At 40.8% G+C, this 13,178-nt stretch overlaps 1 protein-coding gene across 5 annotated transcripts in view; it reads right to left on the bottom strand.

The window, feature by feature from the left end:
• exoc7 (exocyst complex component 7) overlaps positions 1 to 13,178 on the bottom strand; it is a 32,261-nt gene that overhangs the window by 9,189 nt on the left and 9,894 nt on the right. For 2 of the 5 annotated variants that reach the window (XM_055042802.1, XM_055042799.1), the window contains 11 exons: positions 12,620 to 12,688; positions 11,332 to 11,477; positions 10,424 to 10,576; positions 10,235 to 10,333; positions 10,076 to 10,138; positions 9,328 to 9,394; positions 8,093 to 8,131; positions 7,907 to 7,969; positions 7,708 to 7,828; positions 7,503 to 7,598; positions 7,358 to 7,421 (listed from right to left, as the gene is read on the bottom strand). In XM_055042802.1, coding sequence (XP_054898777.1) covers positions 7,358 to 7,421; positions 7,503 to 7,598; positions 7,708 to 7,828; positions 7,907 to 7,969; positions 8,093 to 8,131; positions 9,328 to 9,394; positions 10,076 to 10,138; positions 10,235 to 10,333; positions 10,424 to 10,576; positions 11,332 to 11,477; positions 12,620 to 12,688 — 980 coding nt within the window. The remainder of the gene's footprint in view (positions 1 to 7,357; positions 7,422 to 7,502; positions 7,599 to 7,707; positions 7,829 to 7,906; positions 7,970 to 8,092; positions 8,132 to 9,327; positions 9,395 to 10,075; positions 10,139 to 10,234; positions 10,334 to 10,423; positions 10,577 to 11,331; positions 11,478 to 12,619; positions 12,689 to 13,178) is intronic. The other 3 variants (XM_055042798.1, XM_055042801.1, XM_055042800.1) reach the window with 2 other exon arrangements.

Genomic DNA, 13,178 nt, shown 5'->3' with positions numbered 1-13,178 from the left:
GTTCGAGGCTGCTTGCAGCTTTAATTAGGCCCGAGCAGCTAAGCGCTGCGAAGGCCTATTGTTTTCCTACTGTTTCTTATTCTTATTATTCTTCCACCCAAATAATTGGCTTTTTGAGGGCTTTATCATATTCAAAAACTCACCAAACTTGGCGGACGCATAAAGCGAGTTTCAAAATTTTGTATTCTAAGGTCATTGCAATAATCGCACAAGAAACGGCTCAAGAGCGCCACCTTGAAATTTTCAAAGGACCCTTTGCTATTCACTTACTTTATCCTAGAGACATGAAATTTGGTACACTTGTAGAGCTCCCCATGACGCTCAAAAATTTACAATTAATGTCATAGTGCAAGTATCACAGGAAGTCGGCCATTTTGGATAGAATTTCGGATTTTGAGCCCATTTTTGCCGTTTACAGCCTTCATATTTGATCTATCTCCTCCTAGGGATTTCGATTGATCGGCTTCAAACTCGGTCAGTCTGTTCATAAGGCATGTCTCATCTAAAGTTATCTAAACGGTGAGTTTTTGAGAATGCTGAAGGGGGGTTAGCAGGGTCAAAGTTCACCTACTCGCCGTAAAAAAATAACTGTTATATCTCCTACACAGAAACTCACACAGGCACCAAAATTACTGTTGTTGATCATCATCGGGTCTACTACAATACCCTATGGTCGAATGATGACATCACTTAGGCCACGCCCCCTGAGAACAGGAAGTGTAATGTTTTACTGTCAACAGTCGCTATCTGACCCCTTTGACCTCATCAACATGAAACTGTGCCCAGACACAGAAACATGTTGGTGTATTGAGGATTCCAACCCCGACCAGCTTCGATGGAGCAGGTGGGCGTGGCGGCGTGGCCAAGTGACCTCTAACGCCATCGCCATACGTTTGGCTCTCAATTCCACATTTTCAGGCCCAGCTGCTGCAAACTCACAAGGATGATCTTCATCCACTCCCCGACAGGAATCCATCAGAATATGTGGTGGGCGTAGCCTAATTTCTCTATAGCGCCCCCTAGAAAACTTTAAATGATCAGCCCAAGCCATGCTTTAACCTACAAATACGAAACTTTGTACACATGTGTACCTTGTCAGGACATACAAAAAAGTCTCTTGGAGCCATGGTCTAAACCCCACAGGAAGTCGGCCATTTTGGATTCAAGTTCGGTTTTTTACTCCATTTTTGCCGTTTACAGCCTTCATATTTGATCTATCTCCTCCTAGGGATTTCGATTGATCGGCTTCAAACTCGGTCAGTCTGTTTCATAAGGCATGTCCCATCTAAAGTTATCTAAACGGTGAGTTTTTGAGTATGCTGAAGGGGGTTTAGCAGGTGTCAAAGTTCACATACTTGCCGTAAAAAAATAAACTGCTATATCTCCTACACAGAAACTCACACAGTACCAAAATTACTGTTGTTGATCATCATCGGTCTACTACAATACCCTATGGTCGAATGATGACATCACTTAGGCCACGCCCCCTGAGAACAGAAGTGTCATGTTTTACTGTCAACGGTCGCTATCTGACCCCTTTGACCTCATCAACATGAAACTGTGCCAAGACACAGAAAACATGTTGGTGTATTGAGGATTCCAACCCCGACCAGCTTCGATGGAGCAGGTGGGCATGGCGGCGTGGCGAAGTGACCTGTAACGCCATCGCCATACGTTTGGCTCTCAATTTTATTTTAAAGTTTTATTTTTTTAAATAATTTTGTGGGTTAGAGTACAAAACATTCATTAATTTTGGCTAGAAATAATACACAAACATCGTCATTCAGCAAAACGTTTATTCACTACACAAATGACAGCTCTGCTGAGTAAAATGGGGTCAGGTTGATGGAGTACCACTGCCCCCTGGTTGCGCAATAATGGTACTGCTGCGCAATACCACTATTGCGCCAGCAGGAGGCAGTGTTACTCCATCAATTAGAAAACAGATCTACGGCGAACGGCCGTTAAAACGTTTCGAGCGCGTTTGCCGTGAGATTTCCAAAGGATAGCGGTTACATTTAACCTGAAATGTTATATGTAAGCCCTCAGATAATATTTGTTGGCTTAAAACACGGAGTAAATGTAGCGTTTTGTTAATAGCTGTTATTTAATACCGTAAGTAAATGCATCAATTCCAGCCGTCTGTGCCTTACTGGTCAGTTAAGTGTAACTGTCGTGGAGCTGCTACGTCATAGCAGTCGGCCGGCGACAGCTGGAGCTGCGAAGTTTTCCTGAACATTTTGCCTGCTTTTAGGAGCCACAGAACTGGACTACGCTCACATTTTGCTTGTGTTTTGGAGTTGGAAATCCGAACCACGCTTTTGAGCAAGAAGGCTCTGTTTGACCGAGTTGGAGAAGTTTAATGGCTCTTTGCACCTGAGCTTCCGCGTTCCGGAAATACGGCTCAAATGTTTTTCCAAGGTAACAATAATGTACATCGATCCGAAGCCCACACAAGTAAGCCGGAGAAAAGTTTTAAGATGTTTGCCTCGTTATACATTCACAGATATGAAGGTGAGTTTTATTTTCTCTAAACTGCTAGCACAAGCCAGCTAGCTTGTGCTAGCAGGGATTATTCTCTGACATTTTTCTTGTAAAAATCTGCTATTTAATTATCTAAAGATTTCTCAGCCATTCTAATGGACACTGTTTGTGCCTTATTTTCAAGCATATTACGTGTGTTTATTGTTAATGACAATAAACGCAGCGGGGAGGGGGGGGGGCAGATTACAGTTCAGAGTTTTTGCTTGAATTATGACGAACAAAAACGAGCCCAGAGCTTACTCTGGTATCGGAGTTCTAGTTCAGCTGACTGTTCAGATTGAGAGTTATTACTTTTAGAAAATATGGCTGTGTTGATTAAGATTTCTGTGTTATTTCATTTATTACTTTTGCATGCTTGTTGTGAAGGGCTCATTAAGACGGTGCTTAGAGCGGTGTGTACGGCGTTAGCTTCAAGTGGTAGCTTTAACTTGTAGCAACAAATATTTACAAGCTGTCTTGATTGAGGATCGCTTGGAAATTCATAAAAACTTAAACAAAGTACATAGTATTGTTTTATTTGTGTCTTAAGTACGACTTTGTCTTTTATAGCAGTCATAGTTTCTGAAAGTGGAAAAAGAGCCGCATTCGGTATACAGTTGTGACGTCAGCGCGGCAGGTGCAAATAGCCCATTGCTGTTCGTTTAAGTAAACAGTCGTTACTCGCGGTGCGGTGAGTAATTTATTCCTTCGTGCTGGTTCTGGAAGCCGTCATGTTTGGAACAGTTATTCTGAGGAGGATGCTAACCCAATGCCTGAGGCCTGCAACGTTTTTAATGCTAACGAAGCGCTTTACTAATTCAATAAACTGAATAGTGTGTTTGATACATCCAGTTTCATACATTCAGACTTGTTTGTTATTATGTATAGAAGATGTTTAAAATGTCGTTTCAAAGAGCTCTGAGAAAATGCTAAGTATCTTTTTACCGATCCAATGGGGTTGTAATATTTAGTTGCAGCACTTCCTGTGATTAATACCTAATTAATGGTGGGATTGAGCCTGTGCTATTGTTCTAATGTGCTGAAAGTTAACTGTGCTCTGTTAATGTGCATTGCCCTTGGTTTATTACTGAACAGTGCGGTTTATTAAACTGATACATCTTAACCTTCACCATTTTCCTGACTCATTTCACAATAACGTCAAAGTTGCACTGCATTTAGATCTCAGTTGTAGTTAACTCAAGCATGTGGGTGTGGCTTAGTGTAAAACTTTCACTATTTACCATGAAACATCAACATTAAATGACTTCCAAATGCAAGATCACAGCTGCATCACACTTCCTCTGTCTTTCTAGAGAACAGCCCTGAAAACATTTCCATGGTCACTTGATGACCTCACTGTAGCCCCGCCCACTTTTAAGAGGCAGTCACATGTTTTTTCTGCTGTATATTTTACTGTTATTCTATCATTTACATGGGTTTCATCATGTGAATACTGACTAAAATGATAACATGATGAACTCTATGAATGCTGGCTGCTGACCGAACCGCATTGGGGTGTAGAAATGACGAAATGCATTACTTCGCCATGTGCATACGATCGGCTCTAAATGACACGTGGATCATCCGACAGGCACCAAATTGAATACGTATGACCTTTGTTGACCTCTAAAGAGCAAAACAGCATTGAAATGTATTTTGACTCCACTGCGCCCCTACATTGATCCGCCAGCTGTATTTCCTCGCTAAAACAATGAATCTGCACCACATTATTTGCATCGTCAAGGAGCGCCGCCGAACGCGTCGATGCGTACCGCCTGGTGGACGGGCGCGGAAACTGCGCAACAACAAGCGTTGATGGAAACTGAGCAACAGCTTCCGCGGTGCGGGCGGAGGCGCTGAAAACTGCGTGAGAGCTTCTGTGGTGGCTGGCGTGAGGCGGCGGTTGCTAGTACCCCGCGGAGGCCAATAGGCCGGAGCGGCGCTTGGCTGCGAGGGCCGCTCGAGGCTGCTTGCAGCTTTAATTATTATTACGATTCTCCCTCCAAATGAATTGGCTTTTGGGGCTTTATCATATTCAAAAACTCACCAAACTTGGCGGAGGCCTTAAGCCTGTTTCAAATTTACGTATTTTAAAGTCGTCGCAAAAATTCCACAAGAAATGGCTCAATAGCGCCACCTAGAAATTTTCAAAGGACCCTTTGCTATTCACTTACTTCATCGTAGAGACATGAAATTTGGTACACTTGTAGAGCTCCCCAAGATGCTCAAAATTTACAATTAATGTCATAGTGCAAGTATCACAGGAAGTCAGCCATTTTGGATTGAAGGTCAAATTTTCACCCCATTTTTGCCGTTTACAGCCTTCGTATTTGATCGAACTCCTCCTAGGGATTTCGATTGATCGGCTTGAAACTCGGTCAGTCTGTTCATAAGGCATGTCCCATCTAAAGTTATCAAAACGGTGAGTTTTTGAGTATGCTGAAGGGGGGTTAGCAGGGGTCAAAGTTCACCTACTCGCCATAAAAAATAAACTGCTATATCTCCTACACAGAAACTCACAGAGGCACCAAAGTTACTGTGATTGATCATCATCGGCTGCCCTACAATACCCTATGGTCGAATGATGACATCACTTAGGCCACGCCCCCTGAGAACAGGAAGTGTAATGTTTTACTGTGAACTGTCGCTATCTGACCCCTTTGACCTCATCAACATGAAACTGTGCCCAGACACAGAAAACATGTTGGTGTATTGAGGATTCCAACCCCGACCAGCTTCGATGGAGCAGGTGGGCGTGGGGGCGTGGCGAAGTGACCTGTAACGCCATCGCCATACGTTTGGCTCTCAATTCCACATTTTTGGGCCCAGCTGCTCCAATTTCACAAAGATGGACCCTCATCTACTCCCCGACAGGAATCCATCACAATATTTGGTGGGTGTGGCCTAATTTCTCTATAGCGCCCCCTAGAACACTTTAAATGATCAGCCCCAAGCCATGCTTTAACCTACAATTACGAAACTTTGTACACGTGTGTACCTTGTCAGGACTTACAAAAAGTCTCTTGGAGCCATTGTGTAAACCCCACAGGAAGTCGGCCATTTTGGATTGAAGTTTGGATTTTGACCCATTTTTGCCGTTTACAGCCTTCCTATTTGATCGAACTCCTCCTAGGGATTTTCATTGATCGGCTTCAAACTCCGTCAGTCTGTTCATAAGGCATGTCCCATCTAAAGTTATCAAAACGGTGAGTTTTTGAGTATGCTGAAGGGGGGTTAGCAGGGGTCAAAGTTCACCTACTCCCCATAAAAAATAAACTGCTATATCTCCTAGACAGAAACTCACAGAGGAACCAAAGTTTGAGTGATTGATCATCATCGGCTGCCCTACAATACCCTATGGTCGAATGATGACATCACTTAGGCCACGCCCCCTGAGAACAGGGAGTGTAATGTTTTACTGTGAACGTTCGCTATCTGACCCCTTTGACCTCATCAACATGAAACTGTGCCCAGACACAGAAGACATGTTGGTGTATTGAGGATTCCAACCCCGACCAGATTCGATGGAGCAGGTGGGCGTGGGGGCGTGGCGAAGTGACCTGTAACGCCATCGCCATACGTTTGGCTCTCAATTCCACATTTTTGGGCGCAGCTGCTCCAAACTCACAAGGATGGATCTTCATCCACTCCCCGACAGGAATCCATCACAATATTTGTAGGGTGTGGCCTAATTTCTCTATAGCGCCCCCTAGAAAATTTTAAATGATCAGCCCCAAGCCATGCTTTAACCTACAATTACGAAACTTTGTACACATGTGTACCATGTCAGGACTTACAAAAAAGTCTCTTGGAGCCATGGTCTAAACCCCAGAGGAAGTCGGCCATTTTAGATTGAAGTTCAGATTTTGATCCCATTTTTGGCGTTTATAAACCATTTCAGTACTTCGCCACTTGGGGTCAGTATTGCTCCACAAATGAAACAGCAGATAAACAGGATGAAGAACAATATCAGTATTTCGCCAGTAAGTGTCAGTGTTCCTCCACCGATGATAAACAGATCCACGGGCGGATGGGCGTTTAAAACTTTGTGAGTGTGTTGCCATGACATTTCTAAAAGGATAGAAATGTCTCAGATAATTTTTGTTGAATTAAATCATGCAGTAAATGTAGCGTTTTCTTACTTCTTACAAACCATTTCAGTTATTCGCCACTCTGAGTAAGTATTACTCCAACAATGAAATAGAGCGCTTTAGAAACACAGCTGAAAATGATGAAAAATGACGAACAGTAGTACTTCGCCATGTGCATATGATCGGCTGTAAATGACACGTGGATCATCCGACTGACGACAAATTGGATACGTATGACCTTTGTTGACCTCTAAACAGAACAACAGCATTGAAATATATTTTGACTCCACTGCGCGTCCTACATTAATCCGCCAGCTATATTTCCTCGCTAAACCAATGAATCTGCACCACATTTTTTGCATCGTCAAGGAGCGCCTCCGAACGCATGAGTGCGTACCGCCTGGTGGATGGGCGCGGAAACTGCGCAACAACTTCTGTGTGTAGCACGTGGCCAGCGTTGATGGAAACTGAGCAACAGCTTCCGTGGTGCGGGCGGAAGAGCTGAAAACTGCGTGAGAGCTTCTGTGGTGGCTGACGTGAGGTACCCCGCGGTGGCAATAGGCCGGAGCGGCGCTTGGCTGCGAGGGCCGTTCGAGGCTGCTTGCAGCTTTAATTTCTATTTCCATCCCATCACATCGATGTGCTGTTTCAGTTGCCGTTGGAAACTGTGTTGAACTTTCAATACTACAGATCACACAAATGCTTTGAACTGTGTTCTGAGCGACAGATTATGAAGTCCTAACCTTGGCACCTGGTTGGAAAATAGGCATGTTCTTGTCTGTCAGGTGCTCCAAAACCTTCAACCAGCTGCAGCAAAAAAAAACAACTTAATCAGAAAGTTAAAAATGTATTAAAAGTCCTCGAGTTTTCTATGAAACTATAACTTACCTGCGCTGATAAATATCAATCTGCTGCTTGATCAGCTCTCTGTAAGAACTCTCTGCCTTCCTCTGAGTGACCGTGACCAGCTGGATCAGCTCGGACCTGCAGCCATCCAAGATGACATGGACAAACATTCACATCTCAATAGTGAAATGAAGTGCAAAGTGTCTGACAAATGAGGCAGTGAAAGAAAGACAGGAAAGACGCTGACTTCTCCAGCGACTTGAGGATATAGTTGTAGTTGTTGTGCAGAAAAATGGCGCTGAGAGCCGAGTCCTCGTAAACTTTGGATTTACTGAGCAGGTTCAACTGCAGGTTTCCTAAAACTTTACCTGAAGAAAAAACAGAGGATGATTATGAGTCAGCACAAGAAGAGCCGTCACACTAAACCGGCGAAAGTGTGTCCTTACAGATGTATGAACTCAGGAGTCGTTTGTTGAAGTCTGAGGTGGAGCTGCTCGCTAAACTCGTCTCTGGAAAAACAGCAGAAATATTTAACCAATGGTTTCAGAGCTAAATAGTCCCACACAAATAAGATAAGTGAGAGTAAAGACAGAAGACATCAAGCCTACACACACGGACAGTCTCCGGCTTACCTCGGGGGTCTAAAGGGATATTGTAAGTGTCCCCCAGAACTACAAAGGCCGAGGCAAGGCAAAAAGAGAAGAGACAGAAAAAGAGGCAGGAGCAATAAGGTTAGAAGAGATTTGTTAGAGCAGAAAAAGCAAACAGCCGTCAGCCAGGCGGTGAGGGTTTAAGGAGGAACATTTCCACCGTTTTATCGGAGATTTATGAGGCAGCCGCACAGAATAGCACCAAAATAAGCAGAAACTGGGAAACCGGCCTGTTAACCAGACTGTTGAACTGATTTCACATTTAATCACAGAGCAGGTGTTTGGAGAGTGATGTCGCCCCTCGTTTCTGTTTGGTTAAGAACTCTTAATCTTTGTGAGTTTAGCTCCAAAACACACTGAAAAGGTCAGATGTATTAAGCTAATATGTTGAATGTTTGTGATGAGTTAAAAGATCATAGTCAAAGAGGACAGACTTCCAGTTTGTATTAAGTCAGATGCTACACTTAAACTGCATAAGCTGAGGCGAACTCCAGAAAAGCAAGCATTATTCACTGACAAACAACAAAGCTAAAATGTTTTTACAAATAACTCAACATTAGTATTCTAACTTAATTTTGAATGGATGTAAAAAAAAATATTTTCATACCCTTAAAAAAGCATTGAATAAAATGTATTTTATTGTTAAAATTTTAAAAGTTGGATAATGATCAAATATTTTAGCATGAGTGAACCCTAACATGAAAGAGTTAAAAATATGAAAATTAATTTAAAAAATACATAAATTACATAAATCTATAATATATATTTTCAAGAAAATTGTGTGAAGGAAAAAAAAAAAAAAACTAAAACGAAGATTAGCAGAAATGTTTTTAAAATAAATTTAAATTAACTAAGTGCTTGCTCTTAAGCTACACATAAGGAAGTTAGATGTAGGAATTTAAAGAAAGATTAACATCCTATTAATTTAGGATTTAAGAACTTCAAATTAAGGGCAATATAAATAAATATATAAACAATTTAATATTTCATTTAAAATAAGCAAGGTTGGAAGAAGTATTGCAGACAGATGCAACTATAACTTCTTTTTAATCTCACTGGCTACATTTACAAGCTGTCTTTCAGAGTGATTTATTAAAAACAGACTCATAGGTGAAACACATCAGTATCCAAACACTGTCCGACAGAGGGATCAATTGTTTCAGCAAAGCAGAAAGATGAAAGGCAGTTAGGTGTCCGGGTCGGGATAGTGACTGTACCTTGGGAGGCCAACATGGCTCCGGCCGTCTCATGAAAGTCAAGCAGCTGCTGCAGAAATAGGATGGCCTGCAGAGGAGAAGAAGAGCACCAGCACAGTTTCATGAACCAGTGATGAAATGTTCGTCAGAAAACTAGCATCCACAGTCACATCCTTATGGAAGATTACAGTAATTTCAGGACAATAAGTCGTTAATTGTTTCCACAGGCTTTGATGATGATGCTAATGTAAGGATGTTAACAGGCTAACGAGCAACATGCCCAGGGTGAATTTGCCTCAAAACAAAAGTACAAGTGAGAATGACAATGAAAGAGAGAGTAAGAAAATGTGTGACTACGTACAGTAATTTTCAAGTTGCTTAATTCCAACACTGAAAAGTAAAGAGCTGGCTCTCTTTACTTGATGTTTTTTTTTTGTTATAGGCACTGTACATATTTCATTAAAAGAAAAAAAAAAATCTTTCTGTCAAATGCCTCGAGTTAAAATGTGGACACCTACGACTTATAAAAATACGATTTTATTTTATTTTAAAATTTTCTGATGCAACTTATATTCAGGTCCACCAAACAGCCCAGAAATTACGCTACAATGATTTCTGCGCAATAACAATTTAATGAATCTCATTCTGACACCAGTGTCGTTGCTAAAATTTGAACAAAAATCTGTTAAGAGCTTCTGGCTCAGTTAGAATGAACAAGTCAGAAATGCAACATTTCGATCTGTACGGGGAAAAAAAAGTCACTACTCACGTTACTGGTCAGTTCATGGACTGTTCCATCTTTGGGCATGTTGTACTCTTTATCAGGATCATTCTGTTGTTAGGAAACAAGAAAGGGGAGCGAGTGAAAATTGGTTGATCAGTCAATCAATCAGGGGCTCATTAAATGGAAATAATCTGACTGTCGTGCCTTAATGCTGTCTGCAAACTCTTCCAGAGCTTTGGCTCCGATTGTCTCCATGGAGGTGATGAGAGTGGGCAGCTTGTTCTTGGTGCTTGCAGCTGTACCCTGCACACACAGTGACGTACAATTATTCAAACTCGAGAAACACTTTATTTTCCTCCAGTGTCGGAACAACGGGTCTAAAATGGCTCCAACCTGCAGCGTTGAGTCAAACTCGGACTTGTTCATCTTCAGGTGTCTGAGGATGGGGAAAATGGTCAAAACAGCTGAGTAGTCGTGGCGCATGATGGCCCGGCGAGCCGCAGACACGATGTTGTCTCCTTCCAGCATGAGGTTGTCCAGCGCCTCCTGTGGACAGATGAGAGAAAAACCAGAGGGATGTGACAGACTCCCATCAACAGAAAAAGGCATCGCAATACAATGCAGTGAAAACCCACCTTTTCACAGTTCAGTATTTGTGAATTCATAAATTTACAGATTTTTCTGTGGAATGTCGCTAGAATTATTTTCGCAAAACTTGCCTATTAGCAATTTTCTCACATAGAAAAAAATATTTGAAAAATAATGCAGCTTGGAAAGCTGAGATGCAGAGGCACAATGCTATTTGATACACTATTGCCATTTGCAAAGCAGCCATTCGTTTTCCTTTGCACTCATTGGCTAACCTCCAAGAGTAGTAGTGCAAAGACGGTTTCCTCTGTGTGTCTTAAAGCATATTTTGTGTTTGAACTATTAAAGCAAGCAGCTGTCGGTGTTTTTAGAGAGGGTCTCAAATATTCACAGATTTCAGTTGTTCGCGGTGGTTGTGGTCCTTAAATAGAGCAAATACAAATGTAAATAAATTGACAAAATATGTATTTATATGCCATAATGTAAACACAATTGTAGTAAGCCTATGAACTAAAAAATATTCAATGCAAAATGATAAACATAAACTAATTTACAATTATGTCATTTTTTCACATTTCCTCTTCTGCAGTCACTAATATGTTTTTCTGCTTCTTAGTTTGATGTTAGGGCTCTGATTTAACTGGGAAGAAAGCTTTGCCACTTTTAAGAAACCAAACCTGCTGATAAAATGATCAAATCTCAGCGTCTCTGACCTGAATCAGGGAGTCGAAGGTCTTCTTCTGGTGATGCTCAGGGATAATTTCTGTCAGAAGCGCATACTCACTCTGAGCCAGCTTAACGAAGGCACTGATACAGTGGATGTACGAGTCGATCTCGATGTCCAGGACATCGTCTTTCCCTGAGACGTGAAAAACAACAGTTCTAGTAAAATGTCTGGTTTACAATACTGAGCATTTTAGCTGCCCCTCTTTACTTTATGTTTTTCTCCCATACATTAAGATTTTTGATTTCTGCAGGTCCTTGATAAATTATTGGACTTTGGCTGCTTTTGATTCATTTTAAGTTCCACCATTTTTAGAAAAAAATTATTTTTGTTATAGGAAGAGCTACCCTACCTTACTCATCTATATATACATCCATATATATATATATATATATATATATATATATATATATATATATATATATATATATATATATATATATATATATATATATATATATATATATTATATATATTAGCTGGGTGATTTTAGCTCTCCAAAAATAACCAACAAAGAGCCATAAAACAAACAAAAAACAAAAAAACTCATTCAAACTTTAAAATGCCCTCAGAAATTTTTTTCAGCAGTTCTAATGACGTAACATAATGATGTTTATGATAGCAAAAAAAAAAAAAAAAAAAAAAAAGAAAAAATGTTCAGTGTTATTATTATGAACACTCACTTTGGTAGTTTTATTACCACACAAAATAACCATAGTCTTACATTACATGCATTACTTTAATCCATATTTTTACAATTTGGTAATTTTATTTTGGATCTGCATACAATTTATGTTGTTATAAATATTATTATACCAACAGTCATAAGTATATTATTAAAACTGAGTCTGGCAATATAAAGTTGACTAATTAGATATGTAAATGTAATTAGTATAGCTGCACTGTTGTACATGATGCAACATTTGTCTTTTAAACAAACTTTGAAATATTTGTGCATTTCTTTCTACTTCTGTTTTTGCCATCATAGAATACTATACCCTGTAATACCAACTGATGCACTAAAAAGAAAAGCTGGAGAATTGTCGCTGCACAATGGAGCATGTCTGCCTTTTAGGAAGAAAAATATAAAGACATGAGGGATTGATCAGGATTTACACAATTACATGAAGCAGTCTGTGTTGAGGTATAGTGAGAATAAGTGTTACATCTGCAGGCTGAAACAATGCTCTATATTCAAATCAAAAACAAAACAATGATATTTGATCCAAGGTCCACCTGTTTTTCTTTTTCTTCTCCCGCTTTTTCTCATAACTCACCTATGGTGGCCCCGTGCTTCTCGTTCAGGGCATCAGAGTGGAGTTTGACCCGCAGGTCATTATCGTAACCTGGTGGGTGGGGACGGGACAGCAGGAAGACTGGTCAAAACCACCTGGGCTCTGACCAGACTGAGGGGAAAGGGGGAGACAAACCTGACCCTGGATCAGCTGTTCTGACCACCACCAAGCACCAGCACAGGGACCAGAAAAGAAGCAGGGGAGACCCACTGAAGGCTAGGGTGGGGGGGAAAGGGGGCCCACAGGTTCATGTTTTCTAAATGAATGAGTGTGTTAAGCTACAAGACAGAAACAGGCTTCAAGTTTCACAACAGCTTTAGATTGGTCTCACCTTTGAAAAACCACATCCTTGCACACGTTTCCACTGCAACTAATCGCTCATCTGGAAAAACTGCACTGTCTCACATTAAAGTAAAATATATTTTCATATGATGTCTTTAGTTTGTTTCATCTCTTTATGCCACAGTTGTTTGGGATTATTTTAATATCTCTTACAACAATGTTCTAATATTTTAATTAGATTGAAAGTATAAATAAAGAT

This window comes from Poeciliopsis prolifica, unplaced genomic scaffold (assembly GCF_027474105.1).
Source record: "Poeciliopsis prolifica strain line A6 unplaced genomic scaffold, Auburn_PproV2 SCAFFOLD018, whole genome shotgun sequence".
NCBI classification, from domain to species: domain Eukaryota; kingdom Metazoa; phylum Chordata; class Actinopteri; order Cyprinodontiformes; family Poeciliidae; genus Poeciliopsis; species Poeciliopsis prolifica.
The sequence above is the reverse complement of the archived record's forward strand: the minus strand, read 5'-3'. Positions and strand labels throughout refer to the sequence as shown.